The sequence below is a fragment of the Melanerpes formicivorus genome, unplaced genomic scaffold (genome assembly GCF_026170545.1).
Source record: "Melanerpes formicivorus ecotype bairdi unplaced genomic scaffold, bMelFor1.0.p_v2 SCAF_1, whole genome shotgun sequence".
Taxonomy (NCBI): Eukaryota; Metazoa; Chordata; class Aves; order Piciformes; family Picidae; genus Melanerpes; species Melanerpes formicivorus.
The window spans coordinates 28,596,758-28,611,605 of record NW_027142353.1 but is presented as its reverse complement, the minus strand read 5'-3'; the positions used below and the strand labels follow the sequence as shown (position 1 = coordinate 28,611,605).

The 14,848-nt window shown below is 39.8% G+C and overlaps 1 protein-coding gene across 1 annotated transcript in view; it reads left to right on the top strand.

The window, feature by feature from the left end:
• The first annotated feature begins 1,070 nt into the window (after positions 1 to 1,070).
• The window catches only part of IL1RL1 (interleukin 1 receptor like 1), a 28,227-nt gene continuing 14,449 nt past the window's right edge, over positions 1,071 to 14,848 (top strand). Inside the window, exons 1-8 of the mRNA XM_068138134.1 lie at positions 1,071 to 1,576; positions 2,556 to 2,623; positions 5,179 to 5,380; positions 5,666 to 5,834; positions 5,917 to 6,079; positions 8,402 to 8,470; positions 11,864 to 11,996; positions 12,082 to 12,239. Coding sequence (XP_067994235.1) covers positions 2,563 to 2,623; positions 5,179 to 5,380; positions 5,666 to 5,834; positions 5,917 to 6,079; positions 8,402 to 8,470; positions 11,864 to 11,996; positions 12,082 to 12,239 — 955 coding nt within the window. The 5' untranslated portion in view covers positions 1,071 to 1,576; positions 2,556 to 2,562. The remainder of the gene's footprint in view (positions 1,577 to 2,555; positions 2,624 to 5,178; positions 5,381 to 5,665; positions 5,835 to 5,916; positions 6,080 to 8,401; positions 8,471 to 11,863; positions 11,997 to 12,081; positions 12,240 to 14,848) is intronic.

The window sequence follows — 14,848 nt, the reverse complement described above, 5'->3', positions numbered from 1 at the left end:
GGAGTTGTTTAGTCTGGAGAAAAGGAGCTCAGAGGAGACCTTGTCACTCTCTACAACTTCCAGAAAGGAGGCTGATGTGGAGGTTGGTCTCTTCTCCCAAGTAACAAGCAATAGGATGAGAGGAAATGGCCTCAAGCTCTACCAGGGGAGATTTACATTGGACATTAGGAAAACTTTCTGTGATGAAAGGGTTTTCAAGAAATGGAATAGGCTACTGGAGGGAAGTGGTGGAGTCACCCTTTAAAAGACATGTCTTTGTGGTGTTTATGGACATAGATTAGTGGTGGACTTGGCTAAAAGCTTTCTAAGATTATATGATTTCATTGTTACAGGCTGGAGTTTTTGTGGTGTGTTTTGTTTGCTTTTTTGATCTTGTTTTTTTTCTTGGCATTTTTGCATTAAGTAGGAAAAACATGGATGTGACATCAGTAATGTTGATGTATAATTGTTACATCTGTATGTATTGATGTGGAGTTACTGTATGCTGAAATGAGCATACAGTGTCCCAGGAACATTGGAAATGATAAGTGGTATTTGTAACACTGCCAGGAAAAATAAGAGCTTGGCTGACCATAGCTTAAAATCTTCCTGTTTGGTAAAAGAAAGAATGGACAGTTGATTCTCGAAATGTCTTTAGTGGTTATCCTGCTAAGATGTACAGCCTGTTTTGCCCTAGGGAATTTGGCTGATTTTGTACTGAAATTGCCCCTTTAGACTGGCAGCTACACAAGAAGAGAATAGTTTGGAATCTTTCATCTGGTAGGTTATTTTTAGTGCTGATGCTTAGAAGTTGGCTCAGAGCTTGTGAACAATGCTCCCTAAAAATATGTGTTTAGTCTGCTGAGTACCTCTCCTGCTCTCGTCATTATTGTCAGTCACTGTACACTGAGGTGACTTCTTCATCTCCCCCATGCTCAGAGTTGTTTCTTGATTTCCTGTGGAACTGTCTGTCCCTCCAGCCTTTTTTTTTTTGCCTCAGAGACTTAATTTAGCTGGAAATGTAGACAAATGGTTTCTCAGCAGCCTTCTTTTATCACCTTGACTTCAGCAAAGCAACTTCATTCAAAAAACTATTCCTGGTGCTCCAGGGACTTCTAGAACTGTCCTCTAGTAGTTGCTGCCTGACTGGAGCAGGTGAAGCTGCCACTTGGTTTCAGACAAAATCTGTTCCAAAGCACCCTCTGCTGGCTCAGCGTCTGTTCTTTTTTTATCCCACGCATGTGAGAAATCCCATAACCATCTCCCAGATTTATTGCATCAGAATCATGCAGAAATGGAATAATCTGTGATTAATGAAAAACCTACACTATTCTCATAAGATATCTAATTAACTGTAACTATGAGATATGAGATATCTCTGATAGGTACTTAAGACTGCTACAGTCATTTCCATGTTCTGTTTAGTGGGAGGTGTCTCATAATGAAGCTACGTATGTTGTTCCTAGAGACACGAACTGCAATAGGCAGTGAAACAGAGTTCCCTTAGTAGGTGGTACAAGCTACAGCAGGGAAATCAGTGTAAAGGATTCAGCCACAGAGAGCAAGCCACTTTTCAGTTTTCTGAGTATTCCAGAAGGTAAGTCAAATTTTTATCTTATCGTTTATCCAAAAATAACTGAAGTATTTTATAAGAAAGTTTATTTCAGTTCACTTACGTGTTTCTTTATCTCAAGAACAAGATTAAAATAGTAGATATGTTTATGTGATGGACAAATAATTTTAAGAGCAACAAAGATTTGCCTTATAATGAAGGGTATTTAGAAATGGACTTGCCTTCAGGTATTTTTACTAATTATTCAAAGACACAGAAAATATTTACTGTGCAATGGATTCTTTTCAGAGTGTAGTATATTTATGTACTTTATTTCCTCAATATGTTTTGTAAGAATAGCATCCATATCAATTCTAGTGTTTCTATACTTTACTATAGAAATTGCTATGTTTTACACTTAACAGCTCTAACTAGTATAGGTGCCATCTGCTGAGTGCTAGTTCTGGAATAAGTTCACTGTCATTGCTGTTTGAATCTAATAACCTATTTTCAATAAGAATAGATTTTCTGGTTTCATAAAAGAATGAAAATAACTTTCAAAAAGTGAATTAATGAATTTTATGTTTTAGTAAACAAATCTCATACAACTACTGTTTCACAGTACATTTATGTTGTAAAGTCTATTAAGCTTTTAAAAGTGAAAATTTCAATAACATTTCCAAATTTTGTCAACATGCAAGTTGTGGTTCTTTTATAAAGTTTGTTCACTTTTATAAATGGCAATATAAACAGCTTGTTGCCAAATACAATTTTGGAAGGGGAAAAAAATAATCACAGGTATAGTACTAACACAGATCCAGTGCTTTTTCATCACTATACTGAAACTCTCCTCAGACTGAAGTTTCAGCTTAGACTGAAGTTCATAACACGCACCTATTATGAGCTCCTTTTCCCCCCCTGAGAACATATATGTACCTGTTAGTAGGCATACCTCAGTGCCATAATATTAGAACGCTGATTTGGAGTATGTTCTGAGAATGCATTGGTTTTGTTTTTCATTTAGGAATACGATGGGGTATGCACATTTGATCTTCCTATGCATCTTCTCAATTCCCGTGACATCTGAAATGTGTAAGTCACATTTGAAAAATACTTTTTATTGTGATTTGTTCTGTAGAAATATTCAGGTTGTTCCCATATTTGAATATGTTTCTCCTTCAGTAGAACAGTGCCACCTTTCCTTTCCTGACATCTCTGTTACATCCTTCTGCCTTTGCGAGGCTCAGAGGAATGATTTTAAAAGGACAGGGTTGGGGGTATTTCTGCCTGATATGGCTAATTTAGGTACCTAAATTAGGAAGTGAGATGATATCTAATGTCACTGCAGATGGACCACTGCCTGAGGAACAACCAGAGCAGAATCCAAGGGTTCATATATATAGAGAGACTTAATACCTGATTTGTGCACCTGTGTGTCTAAAGCCAGGCAGTGGCAATACTCCCACAGAGCATCATTTTTGATAGATATTCATTATTTTGGTTAGCTATTTGGTTATCTGCTCTCACTTTCATGCAACCTTATCCAGTGTAGCCCCTCTTCCAAGCTCCATCTTTGTCCAGTCTTGATTCTTGCTTATTTTCTCACCTTTCTCTTCTCCAAAATGCAATTTCACTTTCAGATTAACCTGTCTGTTTTCAGCAGCCAGTTCACTATTCAAGGGCCTGGGAATTTGTTCTGGTTATTAATTTTAAATATTGGGCTGAACTGTTAATAAAACTATTAATAACTTTATTAATAAAGCATCCTGTATAAAATATTAACAAAATCTATTTACTGATTTGAAATATTTGATTGTGGAAAGGTATCTCACAAGCAGGAACATGTAACAATGTAAACAATATTAGCAAAAACCAGAAACGGAAAACAGTAATTTAAAGTGTAAAGAAAGACTTGGGCGACATGCCGGCTTTGTCCACTAAGGGGAACTCTAGAATTTGCCCAATAGAGTAGCTAGGGCAACAGAACCTTTTAACAGATGCCTATAAAAACCAGATTTGCTGGGTTACTCACTGCAAATCACTTTTATCCAGTGTATTTGGTTACTGTGCTTATAATCCCAAGAATATGGGATGGCACATTTGAATTCATGCTGGTTGAACAAAGCAATGGCAGCATCTGCATGTGGGTGCTGCTGTGCAGGGGAGAGGCTTCTCTGTGAAGGATGCGTCCCTGTCACGGTGTAGGCAGGCAGATAATGTGGCTATCTGGGTGGGCTGTGATTTGGAGTAGCTTTGGTGCATGGGCTTTTGAGCAGCTCTCATTCCTGCAGCTCTGGGCTTGGCAACTTTTGTAGCTTTGCCTGCTATGGAGAGGTTCTTTAGCTGCAACCTTCGCAGCAGCGCTTGTTGCTGTTTGCTGCTGCCGGTAAAACAAGGCAAATTGCTCTCTGTTTGGTCTAGCATTTATAGATTTCCTCTGACAATGATGGCAAGGGGCAACAAAGATTAAGAGATAGAAACCTGATACTTTAATCTATAGAATCATTTTCTTTCCAAACATGGCCAAAGGCACACACACCTGGCCCACTTGCACCCCAGGGCATATTCAGACAAGCCTGGGCAACATCCTGGAAAACCGGACCTCCTGGTTCCTGTTCCATTGTCTGTTTCAGGGCGTATTTGAGGTTTTGTCCCTTCAAGACAGAATTGAAATATATATCCAAATTACTTGATTCACATGTCAGTTATATATGATGGTTTCAGCACTGAAAAGCAGATATACACCCAGTGAAAACCAAACCTATCAAAAAACTTCCATCTTGGTCCTCTTTCTTCTTATGTGTGAGCATGTGTGATTTATTTACCTAAGCTTCTTATTTGTCTCATTCCTTTCTGGCGTCTCTTCACCTTTCCATAAGATTCTTCCTTTCAGTTGGTTCCATTTCTTTCTTTCTTTCTATCTCTTTTTTTTCCCCCTGCAATTTGATGAGCTTCAGAAAGAAGCTCTACTGCATCCTCCTACTACTGTTCCCCCAGGAAGGCAGAGGGATATGAATGGCTGTTGTGAGTTTGATTTCACTCTTACATATTAGAAATTTACCTCCCCGGAGTAAATTTACCACACCCACACAGAATTTGGAAGAAAAATGGAATTATATTTACAAAAGTAGACTAAAAATAAAAGTATAAAATGCAATAAACATGTACAAGGTATATTTGCATATATTTACAGCTCAACAACAGCACAAAACCACCACCCCCGGATAAAGGACCCAGGGAACTGTATTGACAGCCAGCCTGCTCTCTCTCTCTCCCTCTCCCTCCCCCCCCCCAGTACCTTACACAGCCAAAATAAAAGATGATTCAGCCTGCATGCAAAACCAGAGATAAAGCAGCTGGGACCAAAGCAAGGGGCAGCCCCAACAGAAGAGACCAAACAAGTTTGTGCTGCAAATATGAGAAATTCTGCAGACCAATTGACTGAGATATATTGACACGCTCTAAAAGTTGTCCATCTCTAGACTTTAAACATCTGGAAATGAAAAAAAAAAAAAAGATAAAAAAAATCAGTTATAGCCTTAAAACTGTAACACTGGTATACTGACCCAAGAATTCAAAGTTCTCTACTGTCACAGTGGGGTTAAGGTTTAATTCATGTGGGATTTTTCTCTCTTGTTCATTCGCAGTCGATACAATGGAAGGTGAGGCTTTTGTTATAAAATGCCCACGATGGAGGTCAGCTGTGAAGGTCAGCTGGTATCACACAGATACTAACCAAATGATTCCTGCAGAAGAAGAAGGATCACAAATATTTTCCTCGCAACGATTTCTTTGGTTTCTGCCAATTTCTAGAAAGGATTCTGGAAACTACACCTGTGTTACATATTTGTAAGTGTAACATTGAAAAAATTAACCCTTACCCACTTACATGTTTTAATAATATATTCCAATTGTTAGCTGTGGAAGTAATGAATTATTTTTTTTCATGATATGCAGCAATTTATCTAAGTATTCATTTTGCAATTGTTATTTCTAGGTAACTGAAATCTGTGGCTGAACTACAGTAATCATCCACATGTTCACATAAAAAGACTTCAAATATTTTGTTAAACGTATTTAACATATTCCACACAAAAATGCTATCATTGACATATCTTTATACTATTTTTCAAGTTCAGATAATCGCACAAATTCATTCAACGCAAATGTGCAGGTGCACCCATTCAAGCAAGGAGTGTGTTTCCCAAGTCAGATTCGTTATCCAAATGACACTGGAATTGGAAAAATCGTTTGTCCTACAATTGACAATTACAAGAATGCTACTATCATCCAGTGGTACAAGGTAAATAGAACCCTGACAGTGCCAGCTGTAGATCACATTACTATGAAAGCTATTTGCAGCCGAATATTTTTTTCTTTTCCAGGACTGCAAACCTCTTCAGGAACAGAGATACTTCAAGAGAGGAAAATATATGTTTTTTAGCAACCCAGGAAAGGAGGATGATGGTTATTATACTTGTCAATTTACCTACACTCATAAAGGAAAGGTGTTTAATGTATCAGCAACAAGGATTTTCATAAGTAAGGGTAAGACTGTCGTTTTGTAGCTTGTTGATATAAAAGAGACTGATGTTTGCTTGAAGCAAAGGAAGCTGCTTTTGTACATTAAAAAGTGTTTCTGTTGGTTTGTATTATTTACATAATGAAACTTTAGATCAGCTTTTTTTTTTAGGTAATTTTGTGGATTGAGATGCAATTGGAGCAAGATGGGGGTAAATTTGGACCTGGCCACATTCAGCTTGTTGCTAAAAGTGTCTTAACATCTCTGGTTATATACTGTGCTTGGTAGAACTGTCTGGCAGCACTTATTTGTGAAATTAAGGGTTTTCTCAATGGAATGCCATAAACCTTTGCTTTCTATTTGTTCAAGTGGAGAAGAATTTGTAGCTAATTGGCCTACAATTCAACACCTTCTGGTCCATCCTGATTGCCTAGCATTGATTTGATAGTAGGAGTGAAAAAACTTTTAGATTTCTCTTGAATGAGACATGTCTGCTCCAGTTTTTACTAAGTTTAAAGCATTTAATGACAACTTCTTTGAGCTTTTATCAGTCTTTAAAATTACTATGTTGATGAATGGGGCTGTTATTTTTTTGTAATATTGGCTTATGACCTATATTCCTGTTTCCTTGCTGATCCAGACTGACTCAAAGGAACTTCTGCCAGTGAGAGCTGGCAGCTAAGAACTTAGCATAGTCAGTTGGTTAGGAAGTTACTGACTTTGGCTGCATTTATTTTTCACTAGATCCAGCTAATGAAAATTAGAAACAGGATGGGTAAAGAGAATTGCTTTTCTGGTAGCTTGGGTAGCAGGAGTTTCTGCAGATTTTTTTAGGGAAATAAAGATTTCACAGAGGTGTCTTCAGATGACAGAAAGGCTTGCAAGCAATATGTTTGGATTGGGAAATATGAGACAGTATAAAGGGCAAGAAAAGAAGAAACATGCATGAAGGGGAAGAAATCTGAAAGCTCTGATTGCCCAATTCAAATCAAGCAGATGGATATAGTTTGGATCCATCTATAACAATTATTATTGAGGATGGCAAATAGATATATCAAAGGAAAAATACTATTTCTTCTAGAATGTAAGAGAGGTCATTGTACCCCTGTACTCAGCACTGGTTAGGCCACACCTTGAGTACTGTGTCCAGTTCTGGGACCCTCATTTTAGGAAAGATGTTGAGTTGCTGGAACATGTCCAGAGAAGGGCAACAAAGCTGGTGAGGGGTTTGGAGCACAAGCACTATGAGGAGAGGCTGAGGGAGCTGGGGTTGCTTAGCCTGGAGAAGAGGAGACTCAGGGCTGTCTACAACTACTGAAGGGAGGTTGTAGCCAGGTGGGGGCTGGTCTATTTTCCCAGGCAACCAGCACCAGAACAATAGGAGACAGTCTCAAGCTGTGCCAGGAGAGGTTAAGGCCAGATGTCAGGAAGAAGTTCTTCACAGAAAGAGTGACTGGCCATTGAAATGGGCTGCTCAGGGAAGTGGTGGAGTCACCATCACTGGAGGTGTTTAAGAAGAGACTGGATGGGGTGCTTGGAGCCATGGTTTAGTTGATTAGATAGTGTTGGATGATAGGTTGGACTCGATCTCAAAAGTCTCTTCCAACTTGGTCTTGTCTATTCTATTCTATTCTATTCTATTCTATTCTATTCTATTCTATTCTATTCTATTCTATTCTATTCTATTCTGCTCTGCTCTGCTCTGTTCTGTTCTGTTCTGTTCTAATGATGACAGATGAGAAATGTCATGGCAGACTGATAATGGGAAGCAGTTGTGTGCAGCAGTAAGTATGCAGACAGCAGAGAGAGTCTTGGGAAGCAGATGTGCTTGGTTTCAGGCTGCGAGATATGGGGAGACAGAGAGGAACACAGGCAGGAAACTGTGGTATAGAGGGTATAGAGAGTACACGGCTGAAATGCTACTCATAAGCATAAACTAGCTATTTGATGTCACAGATGTGCGTTATTTCTCAGATGTTGGAAGGAATCACTTTAGCTCTATCTCTCTCTCTGTTTTTTTAATTTGGATTTTTCCCCCCCCACTCAATCGCTATAACAGTACTTGACAAACAAAAACTTTCCCTTTCTCTTTATGTGCAAAGGTAAAAACTGAAATTAACAGTGAGAAACACTTAAACTATTAACATGTACAGACTCCCCCAAATACTTCATTATAGTAATAAACCCAGAGAACCACAACAGACATGTGAAACACTGTCATAGTGTTTGCTTGAAAATATACTTTGAGGTATTAAAATGTTAACCGTACAGGTGATAATAATTATCCTACAAAATGCATTTTCACAGCTTTCTAATATGTGCTTTCTTTCTCTTCTTAATTTCTAAAGCAAAACCCTCACCTTTACCTCTTCAAATTTTATTTCCAAAGGATAAAGATGTAGTAAAAGTGGAGCTTGGTAAGTATAGGCTTTAAATTGTTGTAAAATTAACATGGTCCTCTTCTGGCAGGGGGGTTGGACTTGATCTTTTGACCCCTTCCAACTCCTGATGATCAACATGTTCTAACAGCATCCTTAAACATATCTCGAGTTGCCTCCCCCCCTTTCCAAAGGTGATACATCCTCTTTTTTCCCCTTAATTCCTTCAAGAGCTGCTTGCTCATCCAGGCCGGTCACCTTCCCTGGCGGCTCATCTTTCGGCACATGGGAACTGCCAGTTCCTGTGCCTTCAAGAGCTCCTGTTTGAAGTAAGTCCAACTATCCTGGACCCCTTTGTTCTTAAGGGCTGCTGCCCAGGGTACTTTCTGAATAAGCTGCTTGAACAAGCTGAAGTTTGCCCTCCAGAAGTGCAAAGTGAGGATTCTGTTAGTGCTCCTCCCTATTTCCCTGCATATTGAAAACTTCACTATCTTGTGATCACTGCACCCTAGGCAGCCTCCCACCGTCACGTCTCCCAACGGCCCTTCTCTATTTGAGAACTGGTCAAGCAGAACCTGACCCCTGCTGGGCTCACTTAACAGCTGCACCAGGAAGCTGTCCTCTGTACACTCTAGGAACCTTCTGGACTGCCTCCTCTCTGCTGAGTTAAGTTCCCAGCAGATGTCTGGCAGGTGAAAGTCATCCACAAGAACAAGATCTGATGATCTTGAGACAGCCTCCAATTGCTTATAGAATTTTTCATCTGCCTCCTCATCCTGGTTGGGTGGTCTATAACAGACTCCAATCAGGATGTCAGATTTGTTAGGCCTCCTTCTGATATTGACCCACAGACACTCAACCCTTTCATCCACAACCTCAAGTTCTGTGGCATCTAGCAATTCCCTAATATACAGAGCTACCCCTCCTCCTATTCTCCCTCGCCTATCTCTCCTAAAGAGGTTGTAATCCCCCAGTGCAGTACTCCAATTACTTGAACCATCCCACCACGTTTCTGTAATAGCAATTGTATCATAGTCTTCCTGGTGGACCAAGACTTCCAGTTTTTCTTGTGTGTTACCCATACTGCATGCGTTGGTGTACATGCACTTCAGCAGGGCTGTTGATTTCTCAATTGACCCTAATTTGTGTCCCACTCTCTCCTCTCCAGAGAGACTGGTTTCCTCACCCAACCCATTCAGACCTAGTTTATAGCCCTCTTAATGAGCCCTGCCAACTCTAGTGCTAGGACTCTCTTACCTTTTCTAGATAAATGCACGCCACCAGGACCCAGCAGGTCAGGTGCAGCAAAAGTTGCCCCATGATCAAAGAACCCAAAATTTTGTTACTGGCACCATCCCTTCAGCCAATTGTTGATGGTGTGACTTCTCCTGTTCCTCTCAGTGTACACCCCTGCCACTGAGGGAACTGAGCAGACCACCACTTGAGCTCCTGCCCCATCAATCAATTGTCCAAGGGCCTTGAATTCCTTTTTAATCATCGGAGGAAAATTGGAGAGACAAAAGCCCAATTAGAACTGAAGCTGGCCACTTCTGTGAAAGATAATAAAAAGCATTTTTAGAAATATATTTATGCTAAAAAGAGGGGCAAGAAGAACCTCCACTCCTCATTGGACCTGGAGGGTAACATTGTAAGTAAAGATGAGGAAAAGGCTGAGGTTCTAAATACCTTCTTTGGCTCAATTTTCAACAGTAAGGCAGGAGGACCTCAGGATTACTGGCCTCCTGAACTGGTTGATGGGATCAGGGAGCAGTGTAGTACCCCTAAAATCTACAAGGAATTAGTTTGGGATTGCTGAGCTACTTGGATACTCACAAGTCCATGGGACCAGATGGGATCCATTCTAGGGTGCTGAGATAGCTGGCAGATGAGCTGGCCAAGCCTCTCTCCATCATTTTCCACCAGTCCTGGCTCACTGGAGAAGTCCCAGGTGACTGGAAACTGGCCAATGTGATGCCCATCCACAAGAAGGGCCTGGCTCATGTCTATGTTAGCTAGCATTTAGCAGATCTGTCTGGTCAGAAGATACTGGGAGGGCTGAAAGACAGGACAGGGAAGTGAACTTTGAAATAGCAGGTTGGAGAGCCTGTGATGCAGAACTTGCTGCCTCGCTTCCTTACATTTATAACCATAGATGTTCTCAGTGATCTAGATTTACCCAGAGAAACTTACAGCATCAGAGCAAGATGCTTGTGGTAAGAGGGCAAGTGATTTGGGGTTTTTGTACAGTCAACAGAGAAAGGTGGAACTCCAAAAAGAGACCGAGCCCATCTGAAACTTAAACAGGCAGCCCAGGGTGTCTGTCTCCCAAGGCAGGACGGGTGAATCTGGGCCACTGGAACAAGGGATCTCAATTACCACTCCACTGCTTCTATTCTACAGCCATGCTGCTCTGATGTCAGGTACTGCAGGGGCACAGGTTTGAGTCTGAGTTGCCCTGCACTGTGGTTCAGAGGTTTGCTGTACTGACTCACATTCCCATTCTATTTTCCTCTTTCTCTCACCAGTTTTTCACTCAGGATTAGACGATTTGTGATGCAGGACCACCTTTCTCTAATAAGATGGTGCATCTCTAGCACTTTGTGGGCTCTTCATGCCCCTTTCCTCTCCCTTTCCCCCCGCCTCCCCAGGCTCCTTGGACAATAAGTATTCCAGTACTGCTTGTGTGGAGCAAATTCACTTCACATTTAAAAAAACATTTGCTATACTGGTTCTCTTGTCTCAGTTTGAAAACATCAAGGGGTTTTTCCATGCTCCCTAATGCCAATTCATAAAGTAAATAATAAAATTTGTTAATCTTATCTAAGCTCTGCTTAGATGCAGATTTACATAGAAATGATTTTAAAAGTTTTAGTTATCTCTTCTTCTGGTGCAATGGCAACTCTTAGTTTGGAATAAATATTTCCCAGTGGCAAATACTTATTAAGTAATTTCCTGCTTTAGTTGTGCTTGGACTGATTAACTTTATTTTTTGTCCATCTTGAATAAAATCCAAGATAAGACTCTGCACACTAGACTTATTCAAAATAATATATGTCAAAATTCAATTCTGTGATTTCAATGTACATTCATGTGTAAACCAGCATTTGCTTTCCATGTCCCTCAATAGCTGATTACATGGGTTAAGCATCACAAGTAAAGTCTACATTGCCTTCATCCTAACAAACATAAATGTTTCCCTTTATAGTCCTTGGTGTTGTATTAGGTTATTTGTTTAAAATTTCATTTTACTATTTCATTTCAAGTCTCTTCTTGTCACCATTTTGTCACCGATAGTTCAGAAAAAATACGTCAAAATTGTTAAGATAAAACTCACAGGTAGTATAAAGATTTGTGGAAAAAATGTTGTGAGGGAAATAAAATGATGCTTGTTTTTCATCAAGGAGTGTTTACATGTCTCTGTATCTTGATTAGGTGATGCTTTGTCTCTGAAATGTAAGGCCCGCCTGGGGATTAAGAAACAGCCAATAGCTTTTGTCACATGGGATATAGATAACAACCCAGTGAAGCATTTAAATTTGTCAAGATTTCATGAAAAAACTCACTTGTAAGTACATAAAATACAGAATAATCTTTCTTCTATGCAAGCTGTACCAGCCATTAAAGCCAACAGCACCAGCTCTTTCTCTTAGTTTTGAAGGACGTGAGCAAGTACATTATGGAGAGACAACTCTGGATATATCTGAAGTAAAAAAAGAGGATCTGCAGGCAAATTTCACATGTGTAGTGGGGAATGAAATGCACAACACAAAAGCCACAGTAACATTAGAACTCAAAGCACAGTGTGAAGGTAGGATTTTTCATTTTGTTTTCTTGCACCTTGACCTTTGTTTGAAATACATTGGTGATTGTATTTTATTATTTGTTTCTGTTAATAATAAGAAAAAACAGAGTGTTTCCTCCTTACAAATTCAAGCCAGTGGCAAGATATGCTTGGCTTCATTGGGTTATGTAAGTCCTTAGGGTAATTCTGATGGTGGGAGTGTGGAGAGTGGAAGTTAGAGCTTGGGAGGGAGGAAAGGGGCATTGCTCAAATGGTATCAGCAAGAGATTAAATACACAGTGCACAACTGTATCAGCACTGTGATAAGAGTATCCTGTTTCTAGAATATTTCTGCTTGGTGAAAATTCCTCATGCTTTGAAGGCAGGCAATGCACTTGGATTTGAAGCACGCTGGTATAGTGCAGTTTTCTCTGCAAAATATTCAGGCTGTAGGGGATCCTCAGCAGATGAGAGCTGGGCAAGGAATCCACCTCTTCTTTGGTCATCACTGTTACAATGCATTGTGAGAAACCGTTGTTTCTAGTGTGGAACCCTGGCAGAAAATAGGCAAAATTTAAAACCAAGAATTTCATCTGCCAGATTGCCAGTTTGCTTGCCTTACTTCCCATTCCATGATAACTGGAACATCTAACTTCTGTAGTGTTTGGCTTTATCCTGCCTCGATTTGAGTGTCACTGTGTTCACAGGTTTTCCCTTCTCTCTGCCAAAGAAGGAAAATCCAAGGTAGTAAATGGTGGGGACTGGGATGGTCTATAACTCCTATAGGAATTATTTTCTAATGGGGATAGTCATATCCCTAAGCACTGTTGCCAGAAACATTTGGTTAGATTCTTGTGGCAGAAAATGCTTTTCTGTCTGTGAAGGAACAAAAAGAAGCTGCAGTCAGTGCTTTCCTTTCTTATCCATTCAGGTATGCTGACCCACAGAGAACCTTAAGAAGAAATCCCAAGGTCCTTTATAGGCACTTAATAAGGATTAATTTTCTGTAAGAGGATGATGGGAAGAACAAAGTCAAGTGTATTGTGATCACAGAGTGTGTAGAGCTCCATGTCCAACAATACACTTGACTGTTCATAATTTCCTGCAAGATCAGGGCTTCAAAGCATAGACCTATCTCCTTGTTGTAATCTACACTAGAGGGGATGTAGGTAAACTGTACCAGAGGATATGGCATCATCTACCAGAATGTCACCAATTACTCTCAAGAGGAAATGTGATGGTTTAACCCACCCACATCAACAAAAGCTTGGCTGAACTCAGTTGGGGAAGCACAACGGGAAAGCTGTATTTGCAAAGCTAAAAGGAATGCACTGAGTATGTACAAAATACACAGTATTTACAATATTAAACAAGTTTTGACAAAAAAGCAAACAGCACAGAAATCCCCCTTATCCAGGGGGATGCTGCCTCACTTCCTCCCCCCCAGCATCTCCCCTCCCTTCTTAATCCTGATTAACCTTCTGGTTAATCAGAAGAAAAGAGAAAAGGAGAGATGTGAGGAAAATTTCAGTCAGTTCAAAAGCGTCATTAATAATTTAGCAATGCTTATCTCACAGTTAGCCATTAAGAGGTCTCTGTCCAGCAAGAAACTGCCAGCATGCCAGCAGAAAGATGGAATGAGAAAAGAATGTAAGATCGTAAAACTACATCCCACCCATCTACAAATTAAATTAGTTTATAATTATCTCTCTTGTTTTCCTTTTTACACCCAACTGTACAGCTGGAGAATTTGCAGCTATCTTTCTTAAAGGTACAGCCTGAAACTATCACAGGAAGGTAGCAGGTGATGTTTTGGTTGAATATTGAGTGCAAGCATAGCATCACTGATGAATCTGGAAGCACATCAGCTCAGCACTGAAGTATTTGAGTGTGGGAGTGTACTTGCAGTGAGAATGAAGGAAACTGAGTAACAGTTCCTGCTTGCTCTAGTTCATGCAATGTCTCTTTATTTGCCCCATATTACAGATTAGGTGAAGGAAGAAGTATATTTTACATTCTGCTTTCATCAAGTGATTCAATGAATCTGATTTCTGTTATAGACAAATCTACTTTTTTTTTTTTTTTAATCCATAGGTCTCCATTAAATGTTCATGAAAGCTCTTGACTGTGACCCCTCTTTGCTGCTGCCTGCTTTGTGTGGATACCTGTTCCCTTCTTGTTGCCTCTATTGTCAAGATGCCTGCTTCTGCTCCTCAGCATTGTTGGTGTAAGCAGTGTTATGTCCAGAAATGGTTTTGCTCTGCTTTAGTTTTCTTCACTCATTCCTCACACAGCTGAGCAATATTTATGTTAAACAGAAGACAGCTTGCCTCTGAGTACAATAAAAATGCTTTAGGGTGTGCTTGTGCCTCTTGTCTTGTAAATGTGTAATAAAAATGTGTACTCTAATTTTTTTGTGTTTGATTTGTTTATTTTTAATAGGGGGAAAAGTGTGTATTTTTGTTTGCTTGTTTGTTTGTTTGTTTGTTTGTTTTAAATATGTCATTGCTCCTTAGTGTTTCCCACAGCAGAAGGTGTATCTGCTAGCTATTTTCTTGTTAATGTTCTTTTTACACGAGTTCTTACTCTGCATTCTGATTAATTTCTTTATTTTCAGGACATTCAGTATGAGTTAC